This window comes from Trichosurus vulpecula, chromosome 8 (genome assembly GCF_011100635.1).
Source record: "Trichosurus vulpecula isolate mTriVul1 chromosome 8, mTriVul1.pri, whole genome shotgun sequence".
Lineage (NCBI taxonomy): Eukaryota > Metazoa > Chordata > Mammalia > Diprotodontia > Phalangeridae > Trichosurus > Trichosurus vulpecula.
In genome coordinates, this window is record NC_050580.1 from 163,218,916 (window position 1) to 163,241,140 (window position 22,225).

At 37.6% G+C, this 22,225-nt stretch overlaps 1 protein-coding gene across 7 annotated transcripts in view; it reads left to right on the forward strand.

The window, feature by feature from the left end:
* Positions 1 to 22,225, forward strand: part of NEDD4 (NEDD4 E3 ubiquitin protein ligase) — a 180,267-nt gene that overhangs the window by 76,491 nt on the left and 81,551 nt on the right. For 5 of the 7 annotated variants that reach the window (XM_036734932.1, XM_036734934.1, XM_036734933.1 and 2 more), the window contains 3 exons: positions 10,989 to 11,039; positions 12,957 to 13,018; positions 14,788 to 14,890. The exons of 1 other annotated variant lie outside the window; for it this stretch is intronic. In XM_036734932.1, coding sequence (XP_036590827.1) covers positions 10,989 to 11,039; positions 12,957 to 13,018; positions 14,788 to 14,890 — 216 coding nt within the window. The remainder of the gene's footprint in view (positions 1 to 10,988; positions 11,040 to 12,956; positions 13,019 to 14,787; positions 14,891 to 22,225) is intronic. One more of the 7 variants, XM_036734929.1, reaches the window with a different exon arrangement.

The window sequence follows — 22,225 nt, forward strand, 5'->3', positions numbered from 1 at the left end:
ACATGTATTTATAACCCATCCTTCCCAGTGTCTTACTTATTGAACAATAAAATAAATAAAACTCATCATAAATATGCATAGTCCAACAAAACAAATTTCCACATTGGTCTTGCCCAAAAATGTTAGTCTCTTTCTTTATTTTAATTACATCACCTCTGTGGCATGAGCTGAGTGGTGCATTTCATCTACAGTATTCTGGATTCTTGTTTTGTCATTGCATTGATTAAAGTTCTAAAGTCTTTCAAAATTGTTTTTCTCTGTAATGTTGTTATTGTTTATGTAAATTCTCCTTTATGTAACTTCTCCTAGTTTTACTCACTTTACTCTGCATCTGTTTATAAATGTCTTAACAGTTTCTTCTGAAACTATGGTGTTGATAGCTTAGATTTCTTCCTTTGAAAACTACCTGTTCATATCCTTTGACCTTTTTCCTTTGGAAAATGACTCTTAATTTTTCCTTACATATCTCAGAAATGAGACCTTTATCAGAGAAACTTGCTTGAGTATGTAATTATGTTAAATCTTTATTTATCTGGTTCTCGTGAAAATGAGAGTTATTAGATGTAGTTTCCTCCCACCCTTTCTTCATGATTACATACTTTTATGTACTTCCACTATATGTTAGGTTCCATCCCCTTTCTTCTCTTTTATTCCCTAATAGAATACTGTATTCCTCCCATTTTTGTTTTCTAAGAAATGAAAGCAGAACAAAACCACCCATAACCCCCTCTGTTCTTTGTGGTTCAGGGATCTGAGAAGTCATTTGTCTTTTATTCCTCTGCTAACATGAAAATATTTTACCCCCCCCATATTCTTTTCCATTTAAACAGATATGAATACCTTATTATATTTCTCTTGGTCTCTGAATTTCCATTTCATAATGTCTATTCAGTTCTGGACTTTTCACCTGGAGTACTTGGAAAGCTTCTATTCCATTAGGTTCTCTTCCCCTTCTCTCCCCTTCCCCACTGTGGGCCCCCCTCCCCCATTATCATTGGTTGGAAGCCTTTATCTTTTGTCTCTTGGAGTTTTGTATTCTAGGCAACTGCCAAGTCTTATGTGATCCTTACTGTGGCTCCTTGATATTTGAACTCTTAATTTATGACTCTTTATAGTATTTTTTTCTTTGACCTGGAAGTTTTGGATTTAGTTTATGATGTTCTTGGGAGTTTTTCTTTGGTTATTTTTTCAGAAAGTGACTGGTAGATTGTTTGTTTTCACTTTGCCTAGGGCAATTCTTCCACCTCTGGGCCTGGGACACTAATGTAGCTGAGTCCCTGCCTGGAACTACCCAACCCTACCCTGTGTGTTGGGCTCCTGTGATGTCCCAGACTTTGGGGATGACTAGATCTTTTCTCCCACCTCTGGGCACCAGTTGCTGGACCCTTTCCATCTCCACCCCGTACTCTTTCCACATATCCTGGTTTACCTAACTCGGGGGTCTCACCAGGATCCTTAGCATCCTTCTGTGGATTTCAGGGCTAGATAGAGACTTCTTCAGGGAATTTCTAAGCCTCATGGTGGGTATTTGTGAAGAGATTGATCTGGGCCTCTTTATGTGTTACTTTTCTTCCCCCAGTTATCTCACTTACTTTTCTTAAATGTTTAGATGTTCTCATGTAGCCTAAATTATGCTTTCAGCCAAAGTAGCCACTTCTCATGTATTCAGAGTTCTGTTGTATATGTGAATCCTTTACTTACAAAATAGTATAGCAAATGAGAAATTAAATTCTATGCTTTAAGGATTGTACATTTTCTCATTGAACATTAATAATTGTAAATATTTAAGTTCACTTTGGTTTCATTTGATATGGTCTCTGCAGTAACTTTTTATTTAATCCAAATTACTCTCTTATAATTGATCTGAATATTTTTAAAAATTACTTTTTGCTGAACTATTCAGTTTCCTACTTCATCTCCCTTCTTGCCTCCTTTCTTCTCCCTAATACACGTTACTATGGAATAACTTCAAAAATAAAATTGCTTTATATAATATTCTCTTTTAGAGATATGTAACTATGTAGATGAATCAATAAATGATCTCTGAGTTCCGTTTTAGCTCAATTCAATGATTTAACATTTGGATAGATAATATATTGTTATAGTCATATGGACATGAGATACTTACTAGTAGCCTATTCATGCATTATGACACCAGAGCACACATAACCTACCTTTTAATTTTATGATGGACAGAAGTATTTTGGTCAGATGGACAGATTGCTTTAAAAAAAACTATAATGTTTTTTCTTCTTTACTATATTGTTTTGTCTTTAATATTTTTGCTATGTTTCCATATGAAACTGATCTATTGTCTTTATTGCCACAGTAAAATAGAAATCAGCAGGATCGGGAAGTAAGAGAAAAGAATTGGAAAATAATTCTGAAAGTTGAAAACCAGACCAGTATTGTCCTGGTATTCATTTTTATGTTCTGTATTTTAAATTAGATTTTTTTCCTAGCATTAAGAAGTACAATTTAAGTAAAAGGTTTGGAATTCCAATGGAAAACTCTGGATATGCCTTTAGTTTTTTGCTTCAAAGATATAAATCTTCTAAAAATGTTTATATCATTATTTACAAGGTATATTCTTGAAAAGTGTGTATGAATCAAGCTGTTGTAAAATGATTAAAAGAGGAAATTAATATTCAGAAGAATCTTTTTATAGAGTTCAAGAACCCAGTAATGTGAGTAGTCACCCCTTATCTTGTTTTAAATAAATGTGTATATATATTTAGAATCTTGTAGGGCTTTTTTTAAAGCAAGGCTTTCCTTTAGAGCTTTCCCTGAAATATCAAGAAAGTTTCCACCTCATCAAGTTAGAGACATTAATTTCTGTAGTCAAGATTTTGTAAAATTTGGCAATATTTTAGCAGTTTTTTCACATAACTTTTTGTTTTTGCTGTTCTGTAAGCAGTTTTGGAGAAATTTACGCCACCCCTCCCCCCACATACACTTGAAAAAAAATTTATTGACCAGAATATTTATGTCAAAGAAGACAACTTTTAAATTGCCTAACTTTTTGAATTCCTTTTTTTTTTAAGGAGAGTTCCTGAGTGGGTTAATTTTACCAAATACAGATTTGCTTTTACAGAAGGAACTCATATAGTTCTAATATAGGATATAACTCTTGTTAAGTAATGCTTCGTTTACTGAATATGAAATAAGTAGTTGGCTAGAGAAGGTGTAATGAACATTACAGACTGACTGGCATTCATTGTTAGGAGTAAATTTAAGACTTTCTTCTTCCTTTTCTGTAAACGGAAAAGTGACTGTAACTGCTCACTCACTGTCACCAGGGACTTAAGCTCATTCACCTTCACCAGCGATAGCACCTAGGCAAGACATTGGGTAGAATGCAGACCGTGAAGTCAGGAACACCTGACTTCAAATTAGCCTCACTTACTAGCCATTCACTTGAACATCTGTCTTCTCAGTTTCCTTAACATAATAGCACCTACCTCCCAGGGTAGGTTGACAGGATAAAATGAGATAATATTTGTAAAGCACTTTGCAAACCTTAATGCGCTATATAACTGCATTATGATGATGATGATGATTGAGTACTTCATAGGCTGTTTCTCATCTCATTCCTTAAATATGAGTTATTATTGATGATGGTCATGGTGGTAGTGGTAGTAGTAGTAGTAGTAGTAGTAGTAGTAGTAGTAGTAGAAGTATGAATTAAAGTTAGCAAAATTATCATAGTAGCTTAATTTTTAAAATGACATGTGGAACATGAAATCTAAATTTTAAACAAACACTCCCCCCACACACACACCCCATCATTTACTAGTCAACCAGTCAGTCAAAAAGAAACTCCCCTCTAACCCTTCCCAAGAAGCTTTCTCCTCACATGGTGTAACAACAATGTTATTAGAAGCTGAAGGGCTGCTAACATAAGTTCTTTGATCTGCTTTTCTAAGGAAAGCATCTTTAAGGGGTTAACAATCTTACTTTAATCAAACATATATATATGTGTGTGTGTGTGTGTATACATATGTGTGTGTGTATATATATCTATATATCTATATATATATAGATATACATCTCAATCATTCACTTAGTTCAGGGAAAAAAGCACCCTGAACTTCAGAGCAGGTACAAACAGAAATTGCAAAGAGAGAAAATATAAACAGAGCAAATAACACAAATCAACAGACAGGCTTCTAGCTGTCTGACCAAAGCTGCACATACATCATACATAGTTACCAGAGAGAGAAGCACCAACGTCTTGGTTTTCATAGGGGAGGGGAGGGGGGCTCTTTAACAGCTACCCAGATTCTCTACACTAACACTCTTCCAGTGAGTGAGCCCCCAAGCAAAATGCTAACCTCAGAGCATATATATCCCTTTTCAGGGCCTGAGAGCTTCATACCTCTTGTGACCTAATTAGCAAAATGGTTTGTGCCTTCCTACAAACAAAGGCAAGGCTCAATCAAAGGCACTTGGTTGCCCTAGTACTAAGAAGCACTTCAAAAGAAAAAAACAGCAAAAACTCCCACTTTGCTTGGCATTACAGATGGGCATCACCTCCACCCCTTTGGCCTCCAATTGGTGAATTTCACCCTGAACCTCCATTTGAGGAAGCTTAGCCTATGACTCCTCTGATCCCTTCTTCATGTCACCTCCCTTCCCATTCCACTTTTTCAGCTCCCTTTAATGCTTTCTCTTCCCCCCACTCTAATGCAAACTCCTTGAGGGCAGAGACTTTCTCTTTTTCAGGTATTTGTATTCCCACTGTTTAGCACAGTATCTGACACATATTAGGGGCTAAATAAATGCTCTGTCTGTCTTATCTAGAGCATTTATTACACATTTACTATGTACCAGCCCTATCCCAGAGCAGCTGTTAAATGAAAGATCACTTCTAGATCAAATCAAAGCAAAATCATTAACTCAGTACAACCATGTTAAGGACTGTGGTAAATACAAAAGAAATATGACATAGTAAGAATTTGAAATTCTATTGACGAAATGATGCTAATATGTTTGTTATTAAATTGTTTTTGAATTTTGTCCAACTCTCCATGACCCCATTTGGGGTTTTATTGGCAGAGATACTGGAGTGGTTTTCCATTTCTTTCTCCAGCTCATTTTACAGATGGGGAAACTGAGACAAACAGGGTTAAATGACTTGCCCAGGATCACACAGCAAGTAAGGGTCTGAGGTCAGATTTGAACTCAAAAATGTGAGTCTCCTTGACTCTAGGCCCAGCACTCTATCCACCGTGCCACCTTGTGTTTGTCCATTTTTGAAGAGGACTTGCAGTTGACTTTGATTTGAGTGAGGGAGGGCTGTGCAAGGTCACCAGCCTCACTTTCTCCTCCAAAGCCATCTGGATCCAGTGACTCGATATTCATCAGGATGACTAGAGATGGCCCAAGATGCAATGGGAGGCCCTTACTTTTTTAGGCTAAGGCCTTTTCCTGCACTCACTTAGAGTGAGGCAACACCCATCAAGTGAATAGGCCTCTTTAAGAAGTGACTCAAGGCTTTAGATAGGGGTGGAGCCAAGATGGTGGCTGGAAAGCAGGGACTTGCCTGAGCTCGCCACCAGGTCCCTCCAAAAACCTATGAAAAATGGCTCTGAACAAATTCTAGAACTGCAGAACCCACAAAATAGCAGAGGGAAGCAGGGATTCAGCCCAGGACAGCCTGGATGGTCACTGGATGAGGTCTATCGTGCACGGAAGGGAGGGGAGCGGAGCTCAGCGTGGGCAGCAGCAGGACCAACCAGACCAGGAGTTGGGCAGAACAGGCCCTAGCGCCCTGAATCAGTGAGCTGTGGCAGTTACCAGACTTCTCAACCCACAACACCAAAGACAACAGAGAAGGTTAGTGGGAAAAGCTGCAGGGGACAGAGTGAAAAGAGTTGGTGGTTTGACCACCACCCCAGGGGCAGTGGGGGTGGTGCAGCTACAGAAATACAGCTGCAGTTGCTTCTGGCCCCAGGCCCACCTAGTGGGAGGAATTAAGTGGAGGATTAGAGCAGGAGTGCAGAGCCTGCTGAAAATTTGCGTCAGGTCTGGGTTGGTGGTTCTTGGGGAAGGAGGAGTGCTGGTGTGGCAGAGCTGGCTGTATAGAAATAGCTAGGAAAACAACAGCGCATCCCCTCAAGCTTGGAACAAAGTACTCTTTGCTGTACAAGCAGTCATACCCCGACAAAAAACTCAAGGGTCAAGTAAGTTGGCTGGGAACATGGCCAGGCAGCGAAAACGCACTCAGATTCAGTGTCAGACTTTGGAATCTTTCTTTGGTGACAAAGAAGACCAAAACATACAGCCAGAAGAAGTCAACAAAGTCAAAGAGCCTACATCAAAAGCCATGAAGAAAAATATGAATTAGACTCAGGCCATGGAAGAGCTCAAAAAGGATTTGGAAAAAGCAGGTTAGAGAAGTAGAGGAAAAATTGGGACGAGAAATGAGAATGATGCGAGAAAACCATGAAAAACAAGTCAATGACTTGCTAAAGGAAACCCAAAAAAATACTGAAAAAAATATTGAAGAAAACAACACCTTAAAAAATAGACTAACTCAAATGGCAAAAGAGCTCCAAAAAGCCAGTGAAGAGAAGAATGCCTTGAAAGGCAGAATTACCCAAATGGAAAAGGAGGTGCAAAAGACCACTGAAGAAAATACTACCTTAAAAATTACATTGCAGCAAGTGGAGCTAGTGACTTGATGAGAAATCAAGATATTATAAAACAGAAGCAAAGGAATGAAAAAGTGGAAGACAATGTGAAATATCTTATTGGAAAAACCACTGACCTGGAAAATAGATCCAGGAGAGATAATTTAAAAATTGTTGGACTACCTGAAAGCCATGATCAAAAAAAGAGCCTAGATATCATCTTTCAAGAAATGATCAAGGAGAACTGCCCTGATATTCTAGAGCCAGAGGGTAAAATAGAAATTGAAAGAATCCACAGATCGCCTCCTGAAAAAGATCCCCAAAAGAAAACTCCTAGGAATATTGTCGCCGAATTCCAGAGCTCCCAGATCAAGGAGAAAATACCACAGGCAGACAGAAAGAAACAATTTGAGTATTGTGGAAAAATAATCAGGATAACAATCCCGCATTAAGGGATTGAAGGGCTTGAAATACGATATTCCAGAGGTCAATGGAGCTAGGATTAAAACCAAGAATCACCTACCCAGCAAAACTGAGTATCATGCTCCAAGGCAAAATATGGATTTTCAATAAAATAGAGGACTTTCAAGCTTTCTCAGTGAAAAGACCAGAGCTGAATAGAAAATTTGACTTTCAAACACAAGAATCAAGAGAAGCATGAGAAAGGTAAACAAAAAAGAGAAATCATAAGGGACTTAGTAAAGTTGAACTGTTTTGTTTACATTCCAACATGGAAAGATGATGTGTATGATTCATGATACTTCAGTATCATAGTAGCTGAAAGGAATATGCGTATTTATATGTGTATGTGTGTGTGTATGTGTGTGTGTCTGTATGCACGTAGGTGTGTATATATATTTATGTGTATATGTATGTGTGTATATGTGTATATATATATATCTGTATGTGTATATATATATATATATGTATATATGTAGACAGAGGGCACAGGGTGAGTTGAATATGAAGGAATGATATCCAAAAAAATCAAATCAAATTAAGGGATAAGAGAGGAATATATTGAGAGAGGGAGAAAGGGAGAGATAGAATGGGGTAAATTATTTCACATAAAAGTGGCAAGAAAAAGTGGTTCTGTAGGAAGGGAAGAGGGGGCAGGTGAGGAGGAATGAGTAAATCTTGCTCTCATTGGATTTGACCTGAGGAGGGAATACCATAAACAGTCAATTGGGTATCTTACCCCACAGGAAAGGAGGAGGAAGAAGATAAAAAAGGGGGAGAGGATAGAAGGGAGGGCAGATGAGGGAGCAAGTAATCAAAAACAAACACGTTTGAAAAGGGACAGGGTCAAGGGAGAAAATTCAATAAAGGGGGACAGGTTAGGAAGGAGCAAAACATAGTTAATCTTTCACAACATGAGTATTGTGGAAGGGTTTTGCATAATGATAAGCATATGGCCTATGTTGAATTGCTTGCCTTCTTAGGGAGGGAGGTTGGGGAGGGAAGAGGGGAGAGAATTTGGAACTCAAAGTTTTAAAAACAGACGTTCAAAACCGACAACAACAAAAAAAGTTTTTGCATGCAACTAGGAAATAAGATACACAAGCAATGGGGTGTAGAAATTTATCTTGCCCTACAAGAGAGGAAGGGAAAAGGGGATGGGAGGGGAGTGGGGTGACAGAAGGGAGGGCTGACTGGGGAACGGTGCAACCAGAATATATGCCATCTTGGAGTGGGTGGTTGAGTAGTAATGGGGAGAAAATTTGTAATTCAAACTCTTGTGAAAATCAGTGCTGAAAACTAAATATATTAAATGAAATTTAAAATATATATATTAAAATATTAAAATATATATATATATATATAAAACTATAAAGAAGTGAGTCAAGGGATGGCCCCTTTAATTAGAAAAATAAAAATAAATCAAGCTGGGAGGGGAAGACTCTCAGAGTTGCTGTTCCAAAAGAGAAACAGTTACCATTGACATTCTTCCTGTGCCAGGAGAGCCCAAAATACAGCCATTAAGTGGAGCTTGGACAGGGACCTATTGTGTTCCAATCTATGAGCTTCAGAGTGAACTGGGTTTAAGGTTTGAGAAAGGAAGGAAGGAATCAATCTAGCCCGTCAACCTCAAGTTAAGCGGGCAGATTCTGGCCATCAGAATTTACCTACTGTGCCACCTAGCTGCCCTCTGATATATACATTGTCCTATGGCCTTACTGTAGAGTAAGTACTCCAGGGTCTAGTCCTCTTGACTTAGTGTGGACCCCAGGGCTGCTCTTGGGCTCTCCATCAGTTATCTCACATGGTTGCTACATGATCTTCTTCCGTTGTGGTCACACATCCCTGGTTATATACTTTTTGCTCTTCTTCTATACAAAATTTTTAACTTTCATGTAAGTAGGACCTGAGGTCCCATTTAATCAGAATATTCTTCAGTCTTCAAATTTTAGGTGAATGAGACAGTTTTTTTTTAAAGGGGATGTATATTTCTTTAACAACTCCCCACACACACACCCCCAACCCCCTCTTCTGCAGCAGCATAACCTGAGGTTGACATGCAGTCAGACCAGTTTTTGTATACCCTCGCTTCTTAACCTTCATCTTGCCCAAGGCTGCACAGCAGTTCCATCTCTACTGGTCTTTCATTGCCATGTTATAGAAACTTCTTCACTCTTGAAGCCCATTCTATCTCTGGATTACTTCTCACACCTGAAGTACTCTGGCCCTTGAGAACTCATTTAGATCTGATTGGCTGGTTCCTCCCAGAACCTCCAATTTAAAGAGGAGACCCAGGCCACCTGTGTTTTCGTCCCTTTCCAGTGCTGTCACTTCCCCGTAGGACTTTCTCTGTCATTCTCCATCTTGAGTATTTTCTCTCGTCTTCCCTATGTACCTCTCCCCAATCCCCCCTCGCCACCACCAATTTTTACCTCTCTTTTATGTGTTGCTTCCTATATTAGAATATTAGCTACTTGTGGCCAGGGACCATTTTTTTCTGCTTTTAGTTCTATTCCCAGCACTTAGCACAGTGCCTGAGTAAGAGATTAATAAATGCGTGTTGAATCAGTAACTAATTTTATTGCTCTATTATCCTGACAAATTAACAGTTGAAATTTAAGTTGTTTGTCAGAAGTTAGGGCCCTAGGCTAGACTGTTTTCTCCTGTTGATTTAGCCATTATGATAGGGTTGTTTGTTTGTTTTTAAGTAAAAATTCAACATGTTACTCAAAGTAGTCCTACTTGTCTATGATCCCTTTGGCCTTTTGTTCTCTTCTCATGTAGGGGGAGGAGAAATGCTATCCTTAGCTCCTCTCTTTTCCCAAACATTGGAATTAATAAACAAAATGAAACCTTTTAACAAATATGCAGAGTCAAGCAAAACAAATTTTCATATTGGTCACGTCCAAAAATGTTTGTCTCATTCTGTATCTTAGTCCGCCACCTTGTCTCTTGTCAAGAGGCAGGCATCATCAGTTTTCTGGAATTGGGATCTGTCATTCCACTGATCAATGAAGTCTCTCAAAGCTGTTTTTCCTTATGGTGTTTTTATTGTATAAATTGTTTTTGTTCTGCTCATTTTACTCTGAATCAATTCATATAAGTCTCCCTAGGTTTCTCTGAATCTGTCTTTTTCATCATTTCTTATTTCATTAAATTTGTATACCATAATTGTTCAGCCATTCCCTAATTGATGATTACCCCCTTAAGTTGTTACTCATTTGTCTCTACAAAAACGACAGTGATGTATGTTTGTTTGACTTTTGGGTACTTTTCTTTTTCTTTTGATCTCTTTGGAGGTATAGGCCTAATTGTGGTAGCTATTCAGTGTGATAAATTTTAGGTCCACTTTATTTATGTGTAGAACTGGCCCTCCATATGATTGTACTGATAAAAACAGATTTCTCTAATTTAGCTCTGTAATAGTCACAGGTATGCCAGGCTATGGTAGTAGAATTGAATTGCCCTAATCCAACCCATTTTTCTAGGTCTGTGAACCCTCAAGACAGCTGGAGGATGTGTAGTGAACAGAGTACATAAGGCTCCCTGAATTCCTGAGCTCCCTGAGCCTAACATCTTAAGTCTTTCCAAGGTTAAGCAGACCTTCAGTGTACCCCAGTTCACACACTCCAGCATTAAGGCGATGTCCCTTCCTTTCCTCTCGTCCATCCCTCTTCCCCTTCCCTCACTCACATAATGAGTTCTTTACCTAGTGAAGACCATGAGCGAAAAATTGTGGAAAAGGAATGGTCTACAATATGGATAAGAAGAAGACAGCAGCCTATATACATAACTGTTTACTATTATTTTGCCATGATTGTTCACTTGACTTTGAAATTGCTAAAAGATTTAGGCATATTTCTTGTCTTATTTTTTTTCTTATCTTCCTTCTAGACAAGAGATAATTTCCTAGGTCAAGTAGATGTACCTCTTCACCAGTTACCGGTCAGTACAAACTTTCATTATTTTATTTCTTATGCTTAAAATTTTAAATTTAATTTTAATTTAACAAATACTTGTATATCAGTAATATCATCTATTTAAATGTATACTTTATTGAATAGCTTGCCACTTACGATCTTTGAGCCTATTATTTATTTAAAAATTAGCCCAACCTGCCTCCTCAGTTTTATCTAAATATATGGTACTGTGATCCTAGTTTAAAGGTTACCTTTAAGCAGGAAAATGATGTCTCTGATCATGAAAGCAGTGTTTGAGAAAAATTATTAGTTTAATAGCAAAGTGCAGGATTAAAATAAATGGGGAGAGCCTAGAATCGCGTAGTACAATAAGGAGACTTTTATAATAAAATAGCATGAGGTTCGAGGTTAGAATGGTGGCTATGGAAATTAAGGAGGGATAGATTTGAGAGACAAGGAGATGAAAAAATTCAGAGCATTTGAGGACTGACTGTATATGAAAAATGAAAATAGAGCCAAAAAATTTTGAGCCAATGTATGAAAAGGTCACTAATATCACTAGTAGTGAATGACCACTGGTTTCAGATAAGTCAGAAATTGTATATCCTGAATTTAATTGATAGCAGGACATCCAAGTGAACATTTCTGATAGGCAGAAGATTTGAATGTGGGTGAGAAGTCAGAATTCTAGATAGAGATTTGGAAGTTACCAAGATAAAAATGAGGCAGCTAGGTGGCACCATGGATAAAGTGGATAAAGCCTGGAATCAGGAAGATTCAACTTCATGAGTTTAAATCTGCCCCAGCACTTACTACCTACCTGTGTGACCCTGGACAGGTAATTTAACCCTGTTTGTCTCAGTTCCTCATCTGTAAAATGAGCTGGAGAAGGAAATGGCAAACCACTCCAGTGTCTTTGCCAAGAAAACCCCATATGCAGTCATGAAGAGTCAGACACAACTGAAATGACTCAACAACAACAAAGATAGAAATGGTTTTCAAAACTTTGAAAATGGGTGACTTCTCTAGGGAAGAGAGTGGAGCAAAAAGTAGAGAACCAAGGACTGCATTTTGATAAAGAACAAGATGAAAGAAGGGACAGAAGGGACATATGGAAAAGGTGAGAGAAAATCAAGATACTGTAGTGATGTAGAAATTCAGGACAGAATTTTAAGACCAAGGAAATAGTAGTGCCCCCAAACCTTGAATGTCTGAAAGGATAAAGTAGCAGAGAGACCATTTAGATTTGATAAAAAGTAGAAAAATCTATAATACCCTCATACACCATTTCCCCTAAATCAGGCCGCTGCAATCCTATGTAGCCTATGTTATTAACTTCATACAGTTCTGCTTAACCTGCCCTTCTGGGCTCCTTGCCATCTAACCATGTCTCTTCCTTTACCTACAGAGCCAATGTCTTTCTAGTATAGACTCTTTGCTTCAGAAAGATCAAAAATAACTTTTTTATAAGTTTGTCTGTAAACCAGTATCTTACCTGACACACAGCCTGGCCACCCCATGTTCTTCCTCTCATAAGTTTCTTCCCTCTCTCACTCCATTCCCAGCTCAGGCCAGCTGGTTTTTTATTTAACTGGGGTACCAGCCAAGATTATGGAAGTAGAATACCAGGTATATAACCTAGTGTGGCCAATTTCTCACCTTACCAAATGATTAATTATAATTAGCTTATCATTTGGGCTTGAAGCAGATACCCCCTTTCCTTGGCCTTCTCTTCTTTAATTCCCAACTCCCAACAATTCTTAAGCCACAGATTTAATTAAGATGGGTAAAGGGTTAGTGCAGTTTGTTGTAGGGGTGGGTGGGTGGGTGTGGTGATCTGTGCATAAAAATCTATAGTTGTACTTTTGATGATAGTTCACAAAATTTTTAAGTACGTTTTAACATTACAAGTGTATATTGAAAACCCACTATTTTATTCTAGACAGAAAATCCAAATATGGAAAGACCGTACACATTTAAGGATTTTCTTCTTCACCCAAGAAGGTCAGTAAATATCAAATAGGAAAATGTTACTAAGTCTTTCATGTCTTCATTGTAGCATACTTACAGTTCTATTCTGTTCTGTATAAGTTCGGGGTTTATACCTGTGCAAATAAACTGCTTCAAAAAAAATTTAATTTTTAATTCTTGATTTTACCAAAGTATTTTTTCTAATTACACAAAAAGAAATTAATTTTGAGTGAGGCAAGAAAATTGTTCTTTATACTTATATATTTGACATTTAAATCTTATTTAATGAAATATGCCATATTTCAAAAATCACATTTACCAATTTGTCTACAAACCAGTAAGTGATGTGATACAAAACCAGTCTTCTAGAGTAAATATGTACTTTCACCTGACTACGTTATAAATAATGGAAGGCAACATAAGCAAAGAGGGAAATTTAAAAACCAAACAGCATATTTAATAACTATACTGCTGAATCAAATTTCTTCATTTTCATCTAAGAGGCTATATTTAAACCCCACAAAAAGCACTTTCAACATTCTACGCCACATAAGCAAATATGGCCAAGATATATACTGATTTACTTTCAAAAATATTCAAGTGTAGCAGAAATCATTTCTAAGAAAATAACTTTTTCCTTTTCTAACCCAGGAAGAATTTTCTTATAAAAGCGGAATTTAGAAAATATTAAATTCTTTTCATATGTAGCTAACAGTACTTCTAAACTGTCATTGTATTGGGCACTTGAAATGTACAAAGTTTACATAAAAAACTCATTAATTTACAGATTAGTCATAGTTTTTGTGTGAACCTAAACAATTATCTTATTTAGCATGAAAGTTAAATGCATTTACTGCAGCAAAATAGAAGTAAACAAAGCACAGCATTGGAAAAGGGCTCCAAAGTAGCGGTGACCCACCAAATACCACCCATCGTCTTCTCTGACTTATCTTTTTGCTCTTGGGGAAAGAGGAGCCATGTGCCCAGAAATGCTGGGATGTGAGAATTTTCAGTCACATCCCCAAAAAGCCTCCCTCCCAAATCCAGATAACAAAGGAGAAGAGAGAAAAAAAGAAATACATTCTGCACTTCAGGCTCCTCCCCTTAAGTAGTTTTAGAGTGGGCTGAAATTTATATTTTAAATTTTTTAGGAAAGGTAATATAAATAACATTTTCAGAAAAATGTGCCTACTTGAGGGACAAGAAGCAATTTGTTCCCTTTGGAAGTATCTACATACATTTAGCGAATGTAACTGAATGTATTGATAGGCTACCATGAATGTGTGTGTGTGTGTGTGTGTGTGTGTGTATGAAAACAGTTTTTGTCTATTTAAGTTGCTTAATGTCTCAATGCCTTAGTTTCTTCATCTGTGAAATGGAGATAATACCTATATTACCTACCTCATAGCTTTGTTGTGAGGAAAACGCTTTTCACATCTAAAAAAAGCTAAATAAATATGAGACAATATTATTATTCAGTAAAGCAGACGCTCTGCTAAGCATCATTGACTTAGTTTCAATTATAGGATGTACAAAGAATAATAAGACTATTTTTGCTATTATTCTTACTAGATATTCACTAATTCACATAGGCTTCCTCTCAGTCTGAACTGAACTAGTGGGGTTTTATTATATTTATATTTCCTAAAAAAGGAAAAACTAATAATCCTAATGAAGTCATGAAATTTTAGTTAGATTTTTCAAGTCATTCAACTCTTTTGATGTGTAACACAATTTTATAATAAGTGTGACCTTTATAGTATTTTAGCCTAATTGTGTTTTTTCTTTTTTTTTTTTTACAGTCACAAATCAAAAGTTAAAGGGTATCTTAGATTAAAAATGACTTACATACCTAAAACCAATGGATCTGAGGATGAAAATACAGAACAGGTTGAAGAGTTAGAGGTGGGGAGAAATTTTAATTTTTTGAAATACATGATTTCTTATTGTTGTACATAATCAAAAAAGAAAAACTATAGTAGTTTAATTTGTTTGAAAGAAAATTGATTAGTCTTCAAAATACATTTACTTTTTCTAAATATGCAGAAGTCGTCCCATTTGTTTCAAGTACTTATGTATACCTCTTGGTATGAATGGCCATTGCTGATTAAAATTTTTATGCGGTGATGAGGAAAGGTCTAGGTGATATAAATAAAGATATTTACTGAAATTAAGTTATAAAAATAAAGTTACTTTCTATTTTTATAAAAGGTTTTCTGTAACTTTGCCATGTTCTCTTACATTAAAACATGCATCAAAAACTAAAATTTCTTAGTTGTATTTTTAAGGTGTAGTTTGCCTTTTTTTAATCGAATTTATTTAATATATTTAGTTTTCAGCATTGATTTTCACAAGAGTTTGAATTACAAATTTTCTCCCCATTTGTACTCTCCCACCCACTCCAAGATGGCATATATTCTGGTTGCCCCATTCCGCAGTCAGCCCTCCCTTCTTTCACCTCACTCCCCTCCCATCCCCTTTCCTCTTACTTTCTTGTAGGGCAAGATAAATTTCTATGCCCCATTGCCTGTGTATCTTATTTCCTAGTTGCATATAAAAACTTTTTTTGAACAACTGGTTTTAAAGCATTGAGTTCCAAGTTCTCCCCCCTCTTCCCTCCCCACCCACCCTCCATAAGAAGGCAAGCAATTAAGCATAGGCCACCCAATTGAGTACGTATGGTAGTCCCTCAGGTCAAATCCGATGAGAGCAAGGTTCACTCATTCCCCCTTACCTGCCCCCTCTTCCCTTCCTACAGAACTGCTTTTTCTTGCCACTTTTTAAAAATTTAATTTATTTAATATATTTAGTTTTCAGCATTGATTTTCACAAAAGTTTGAATTACAAACTTTCTCCCCATTTCTACCCTCCCCCCCCCTCTCCAAGATGGTGTATATTCTGGTTGCCCCATTCCCCAGTCAGCCCTCCCATCTGTCACCCCACTCCCCTCCCATCCCCCTTTCCCTTCTTGTAGGGCAAGATAAATTTCTATGCCGCATTGCCTGTGTATCTTATTTCCTAGTTGCATGCAAAAACTTTTTTTTTGTTTTTGAACATCTGTTTTTAAAACTTTGAGTTCCAAATTCTCTCCCCTCTTCCCTCCCCACCCTCCTTCCCTAAGAAGGCAAGCAATTCAACATAGGCCACATGTGTATCATTATGTAAAACCCTTCCACAATACTCATCTTGTGAAAGATTAACTATGTTTTGCTCCTTCCTAACCTATCCCCCTTTATCCAGTTTTCTCCCTTGACCCTGTCCCTTTTCAAAAGTGTTTGTTTTTGATTTTCTCCTCCCCCTGTCTGCCCTCCCTTCTATCATCCCCCCTTTTTAATCTTCTTCCTCCTTCTTTCCTGTTGGGTAAGATACCCAATTGAGTGTGTATGTTATTCCCTCCTCAGGTCACATCCAATGAGAGCAAGATTCACTCATTCCCTCTCACCTGCCTTCTCTTCTCTTCCTACAGAACTGCTTTTTCTTGCCACTTTTATGCGAGATAATTTACCCCATTCTATCTCTCCCTCTTTCAATATATTTCTCTCATCCCCCTTAGTTTGATTTTATTTTTTTGGATATCATCCCTTCATATTCAACTCACCCTGTGCCCTCTATCTATCTATATCTATATATAATACACACACACACACACACACACACACACATACATATATATACATATATATGTGTGTGTGTGTGTGTATATGTGTGTATGTATATGTATATGTGTGTGTATATGTATATATGTGTGTATATATGTATATATATGTGTGTGTGTGGGTGTATATATATATACATATATATACGTATATATATATATATATGTATATATATATGTATATTCCCTTCAGCTACCCTAATATTGAGGTCTCATGAATTATACACATCATCTTTCCATGTAGGAATGTAAACAAAACAGTTCAACTTTACTAAGTCCCTTATGATTTCTCTTTCTTGTTTACCTTTTCATGCTTCTCTTGATTCTTGTATTTGAAAGTCAAATTTTCTATTCAGCTCTGGTCTTTTCACTGAGAAAGCTTGAAAGTCCTCTATTTTGTTAAAAATCCATATTTTGCCTTGGAGCATGATACTCAGTTTTGCTGGGTAGGTGATTCTTGGTTTTAATCCTGTCTCCATTCACCTCTGGAATATCGTATTCCAAGCCCTTCAGTCCCTTAATGTAGAATCTGCTAGATCTTGTGTTATTCTGATTGTGTTTCCACAATACTCAAATTGTTTCTTTCTGTCTGCTTGTGGTATTTTCTCCTTGATCTGGGAGCTCTGGAATTTGGCAACACTATTCCTAGGAGTTTTCTTTTGGGGATCTTTTTCAGGAGGCGATCTGTGGAATCTTTCAATTTCTATTTTACCCTCTGGCTCTAGAATATCAGGGCAGTTCTCCTTGATCATTTCTTGAAAGATGATATCTAGGCTCCTTTTTTGATCATGCTTTCAGGTAGTCCAATAATTGTTAAATTCTCTCTCCTGGCTCTATTTTCCAGGTCAGTGGTTTTTCCAATGAGATATTTCACATTGTCTTCCACTTTTTCATTCCTTTGGTTCTGTTTTATAATATCTTGATTTCTCATCAAGTCACTAGCTTTCACTTGCTGCAATGTAATTTTTAAGGTAGTATTTTCTTCAGTGGTCTTTTGGACCTTCTTTTCCATTTGGGTAATTCTGCCTTTCAAGGCATTCTTCTCCTCATTGGCTTTTTGGAGCTCTTTTGCCATTTGAGTTAGTCTATTTTTTAAGGTGTTTGTTTCTTCAGTATTTTTTCTGGTTCTCCTTTAGGAAGTCATTGACTTGTTTTTCATGGTTTTTTTACATCTCTTTCCTTTCTCTTTCCAATTTTTCCTCTACTTCTCTAACTTGCTTTTCCAAATCCTTTTTGAGCTCTTCCATGGCCTGAGACCAGTTCATGTTTTTCTTGGAGGCTTTTGATGTAGGCTCTTTGACTTTGTTGACTTCTTCTGGTTGTATGTTTGGTCTTCTTTGTCACCAAAGAAAGATTCCAAAGTCTAAGTCTGAATCTGAGAGCGTTTTCACTGCCTGGCCATGTTCCCAGCCAACTAACTTGGCCCTTGAGTTTTTTGTTGGGGTATGACTGCTTGTAGAGCAAAGAGTACTTTGTTCCAAGCTTGGGGGCATGCGCTGTTGTTTTCAGAGCTATTTCAGTACAGCCAGCTCTGCCACACCAGCACTCCTCCTCCCCCAAGAACCGCCAACCCCGACCTAACTCAGATCTTAAGCAGGCTCTGCACTCCTGCTCTGATCTTCCACTTAATTCCTCCCACCAGGTGGGCCTGGGGCCAGAAGCAACTGCAGCTGTATTTCTGTAGCTGCACCACCCCCGCTGCCCCTGGGGTGGTGGCCAAACTGCGAACTCCTTTCACTCTGTCCCCCCACGTCTTTTCCCACTAATCTTGTCTGTTGTCTTTGGTGTTTGTGGGTTGAGAAGTCTGGTAACTGCCACAGCTCACTGATTCAGGGCACTAGGGTCTGTTCCACCTGGCTCCTGGTCTAGTTGGTCCTGCTGCTGCCCACAATGGGCTCTGCTCCACTCTGCTCCCAGCCCCGTGCAATAGACCTTGCCCAGTGACCATCCAGGATGTCCTGGGCTGAGCCCTGCTTCCCTCTGCTATTTTGTGGGTTCTACAGTTCTAGAATTTGTTCAGAGCCATTTTTTATCGGTTTTGGAGGGACCTGGTGGGGAGCTCATGCAAGTCCCTGCTTTCCAGCCACATCCTGGCTCTGCCCCTAGTTGTATTTTTTTTTTAAAGAACATTAGCAAATTGTGAGTTGTTTGGTAAGATTTATTATTCCTTCAATTTTCCCTAATGTAAGGCTATTTTTTTCAAAAGTAAATTAACTCATTAAAATGTTTTCTTAAGTAGCTAGGTGGTACAATGGATGGAGTGCTGGGCTTAGAGTTAGGATACTTGAGTTCATATCTTGCCTTAGACATTTACTATGAGACCCTGGGCAAGTCACTTAACCTCTGTGTCAGTTTCTTCATCTATAATATAGGAATAATAATAGCACCTACCTCTCAAGGTTGTTTTGAGGATTGAATGAGATAAAGTGTAAAGTGCTTTGTAAACCTTAAAGCCCTATGTATCCTAGCTGCTAGTAGTAGTAGTAGTGGTGGTGGTGGTGTTTCTAGTTAAGGATCTGATGTAAACTCATTTTAGAAGACATTGTTTATGGGTATTTTTCTTGATTTTGTCAGTGGACAGGGAAAGTCTTTTAATGGATTGAATGTGGCTTTATATACCTAAAATGAGAGAACAGTAGGCACAACATAGTAGATAGATCTCTGGAGTTAAGAGGTTCTTTAAGTGACCACGTAGTGAGCATCTAGTTTGTAAAAAACTTTGTCCTAGTTACTGAGTCAGGACAACATGGGCTCCGGGTGATTTCAATTCAAGTCCTGCTTCTGACACATACTAAATGTGCCATTATAGGTAAGTGACTTCACTGTCCAGTGTCCCTGTCAGAGTAGCTCTAAGACTCTAAATTGCAGAACAGTTGCCAGTCTGCATGGTAGAAGGACCTTCCTTATGGAGAATGTCCTGTACCAGGGAGTTGCAGTTCTCTCTCTCCCTGCCAAAAAAATAGAATATAATAATTAAATGAGATAAGAACAAACGTGGTAGGGGGGTTGAAAAGGAAGAGAGATAGCTTTCATCTAGGAGAATCAGGAAAGTCTTTGTGGACAAAATAAGCTAGATCATAAAGGATGGCTAGATTCATTGAACGGAGAAAGATGGAACAAATGTTTTCCAGACTCAAGTACCATTGTGAGTAAACAAAAGGAAGCAGGAAAACATGAGATGGGTTTGGAGAATGGCAAATAGTGCAATGTGGTTGGAGCCTAGAGTGCAGCATAATGTGTGATAAGTGGAAACCAAGTTGAAGAGAGCCTTGAGTGCCAAAGTAAGAAGTCTGAGTAGGTGATGAATAGTTTTTTAAGGTTTTTGAGCAATGGAGTAATATGAGAGTCATGTTGATTTCGTTAAAGGATGTTAAAGGGTCCCTTGAACTTGTCTTTTTGAGTTGCCATATTTTCCAGAAACACTGAACATGCAGGATGTGTCAAGGGTGAAGCTCCCCCTGAGCTGACATAATTTGTTATTGCAAGCTGGACTCCCTGTATGTCCAGAACAGGCACCAGCCAGTCTAGTCTCTGCCAAGCTGGGATAATGCTTGGGTAGCTGGAGTCCTTTGCAGATAAGCAGACTCTCCTATTTTCGCAGTCTAGCAGTTCTCAAGGGAAAAGAATAAGACTTTTGCCATCACCTTGCCCCTTCCTATGGAGAGTGGTATTGTCTTTTTTTCCACCTTTCCTACATCATTCCCCTTTCCATGTCACGCCTCTTCCTGGTATCCCCTCCTCCCTTTGTCCTGTTATTATAAAAATGTAAACTTCTGTAAAAACTGGGAATCCTTTGTGTTTCACATGCACGTGCATTTCTCTTGCAATAAACCTGGTTTTCACATAAGGGTTACGACATCGTAATTGCCTGTGACAACATTAAGAACATTACTCTGACAACATTATATAGGATGCACTTGAAGACCAAAATAAGTTAGCAATAGGCTGGTAAGAGGGAATAAAGGCCTGAGTGAGGGTTCCGACAGTGAGAATAGAAAAGGGGAGACAAAGGGAAAGAGATGTAGAAATAGAATCTGCTGATTTAATGTGTGGGAGGAGGGAGAGTCAAAGAAGACTCAAGTACGGTTGATTAAATATCATTAATAGAATTTGAAAATGAGGAGAGTCAAATGATTTTGGCAGAAAGATGGTGAATCAAATTTTGGAAATGTTTGCTTTTAGATGGTTAACAGTACACTAAGGTACAAATGTTTAGTAGATTGTAGCTCAGAAAAGCATTTAAATCTGAAAATAAAGATTTAGTACTGTTGTGTATCAAAGGTGTTAATTAAGACTTTGAGTTTTAGTCCCTCTTCTGAGGCTTTGTGTGACCTTAGGAAAATCACAGACTCTGTAGGACAGAGCTTTCTTATTTTCAAGTGAGGAAAGGGTTTTTAAATCAGGTGACCCCACAAGTTCCTTCCAGCTTTAAAATGTTGATTCTGAGTAGTAGATGTGGCAGAAAACATACTTGGGCACCATCTATAGGAGCACTGTCTCAGAGACATATTGATTTAACATATTGATTTAATAATTAATTTGAGTGCCTACTATGTGCAAGGTACTAAATCCCTATAGGGGTTCCTTTTAGGGATCTTCCATTCCAACAGTTTTCACAACATTTAGCTGCCAAGTGCCATGCCAATCAAACTACCAAAAAATATTTTATAAAGCTAGAAAAAAATACAACTCAGCTGGAAGAAAAAAAACGGTCAAGACTATCAAGGGAATTAATGGAAAAAAATATGAAGGAAGGTGGCCTAGCAATACCAGATGTCAAAAGTTATTATAAAGCAGTAATATCAAAACAGTCTGGTACTGGCTAAGAAATATAGTGATGGATCTGTGGAATAGATTAAATACACAATACACAGTAGAAAAAGGATCATAGTAGTCTAGTGTTTGTTAAACCCAAAGATCCAAGCTTTTGGGACAGGCACTCACTATTTGACAAAAACTGCTTAGAAAACTCGAAAACCATTTCTGTAGACCAACATCTCACAGTGTATACCAAGATAAAGTCAAAACAGGTACATTATTTAGACATAAAGCGTAGTAAGGTAAGCAGATTAGGAGAGCATGGAGTAGTTTATCTGTTAGATCTGTGGATAAGGGAAGAATTTATGAATAAACAAGAGATAGAGATCATTATGAGATATAAAATGGATAATTTTAATTATATTAAATTAAAAAGGTCTTGCACAAACAAAACTAATGCAGCCAAAATTAGAAGGAAAGCAGAAAGCTGGGGAAAAATTTTTACAGTAAGTTTGTCTGGCAAATGCCTCATTTCTCAGATGTGGTCTTAGGGGTTGACATATGATCTTCTTCAGATGTGTAGAGAACTGAGTCAAACTTATAAGAATATAAAAGTCATTTCCCAATTGATAACTGGTCAGATGATATAAACAGGAAGTTTTCAGAAGGAAAAAATCAGATCTATCCATAGTCATATGAAAAAATGCTTTAAATCATTATTGATTAGAGAAATGCAAATAAAAAACTGAAACCTATCAGATTGGCTAATATTACAGAAAAGGAAAACAATACCACTACTAGGTCTGTATGCCAAAGAGATTTTTAAA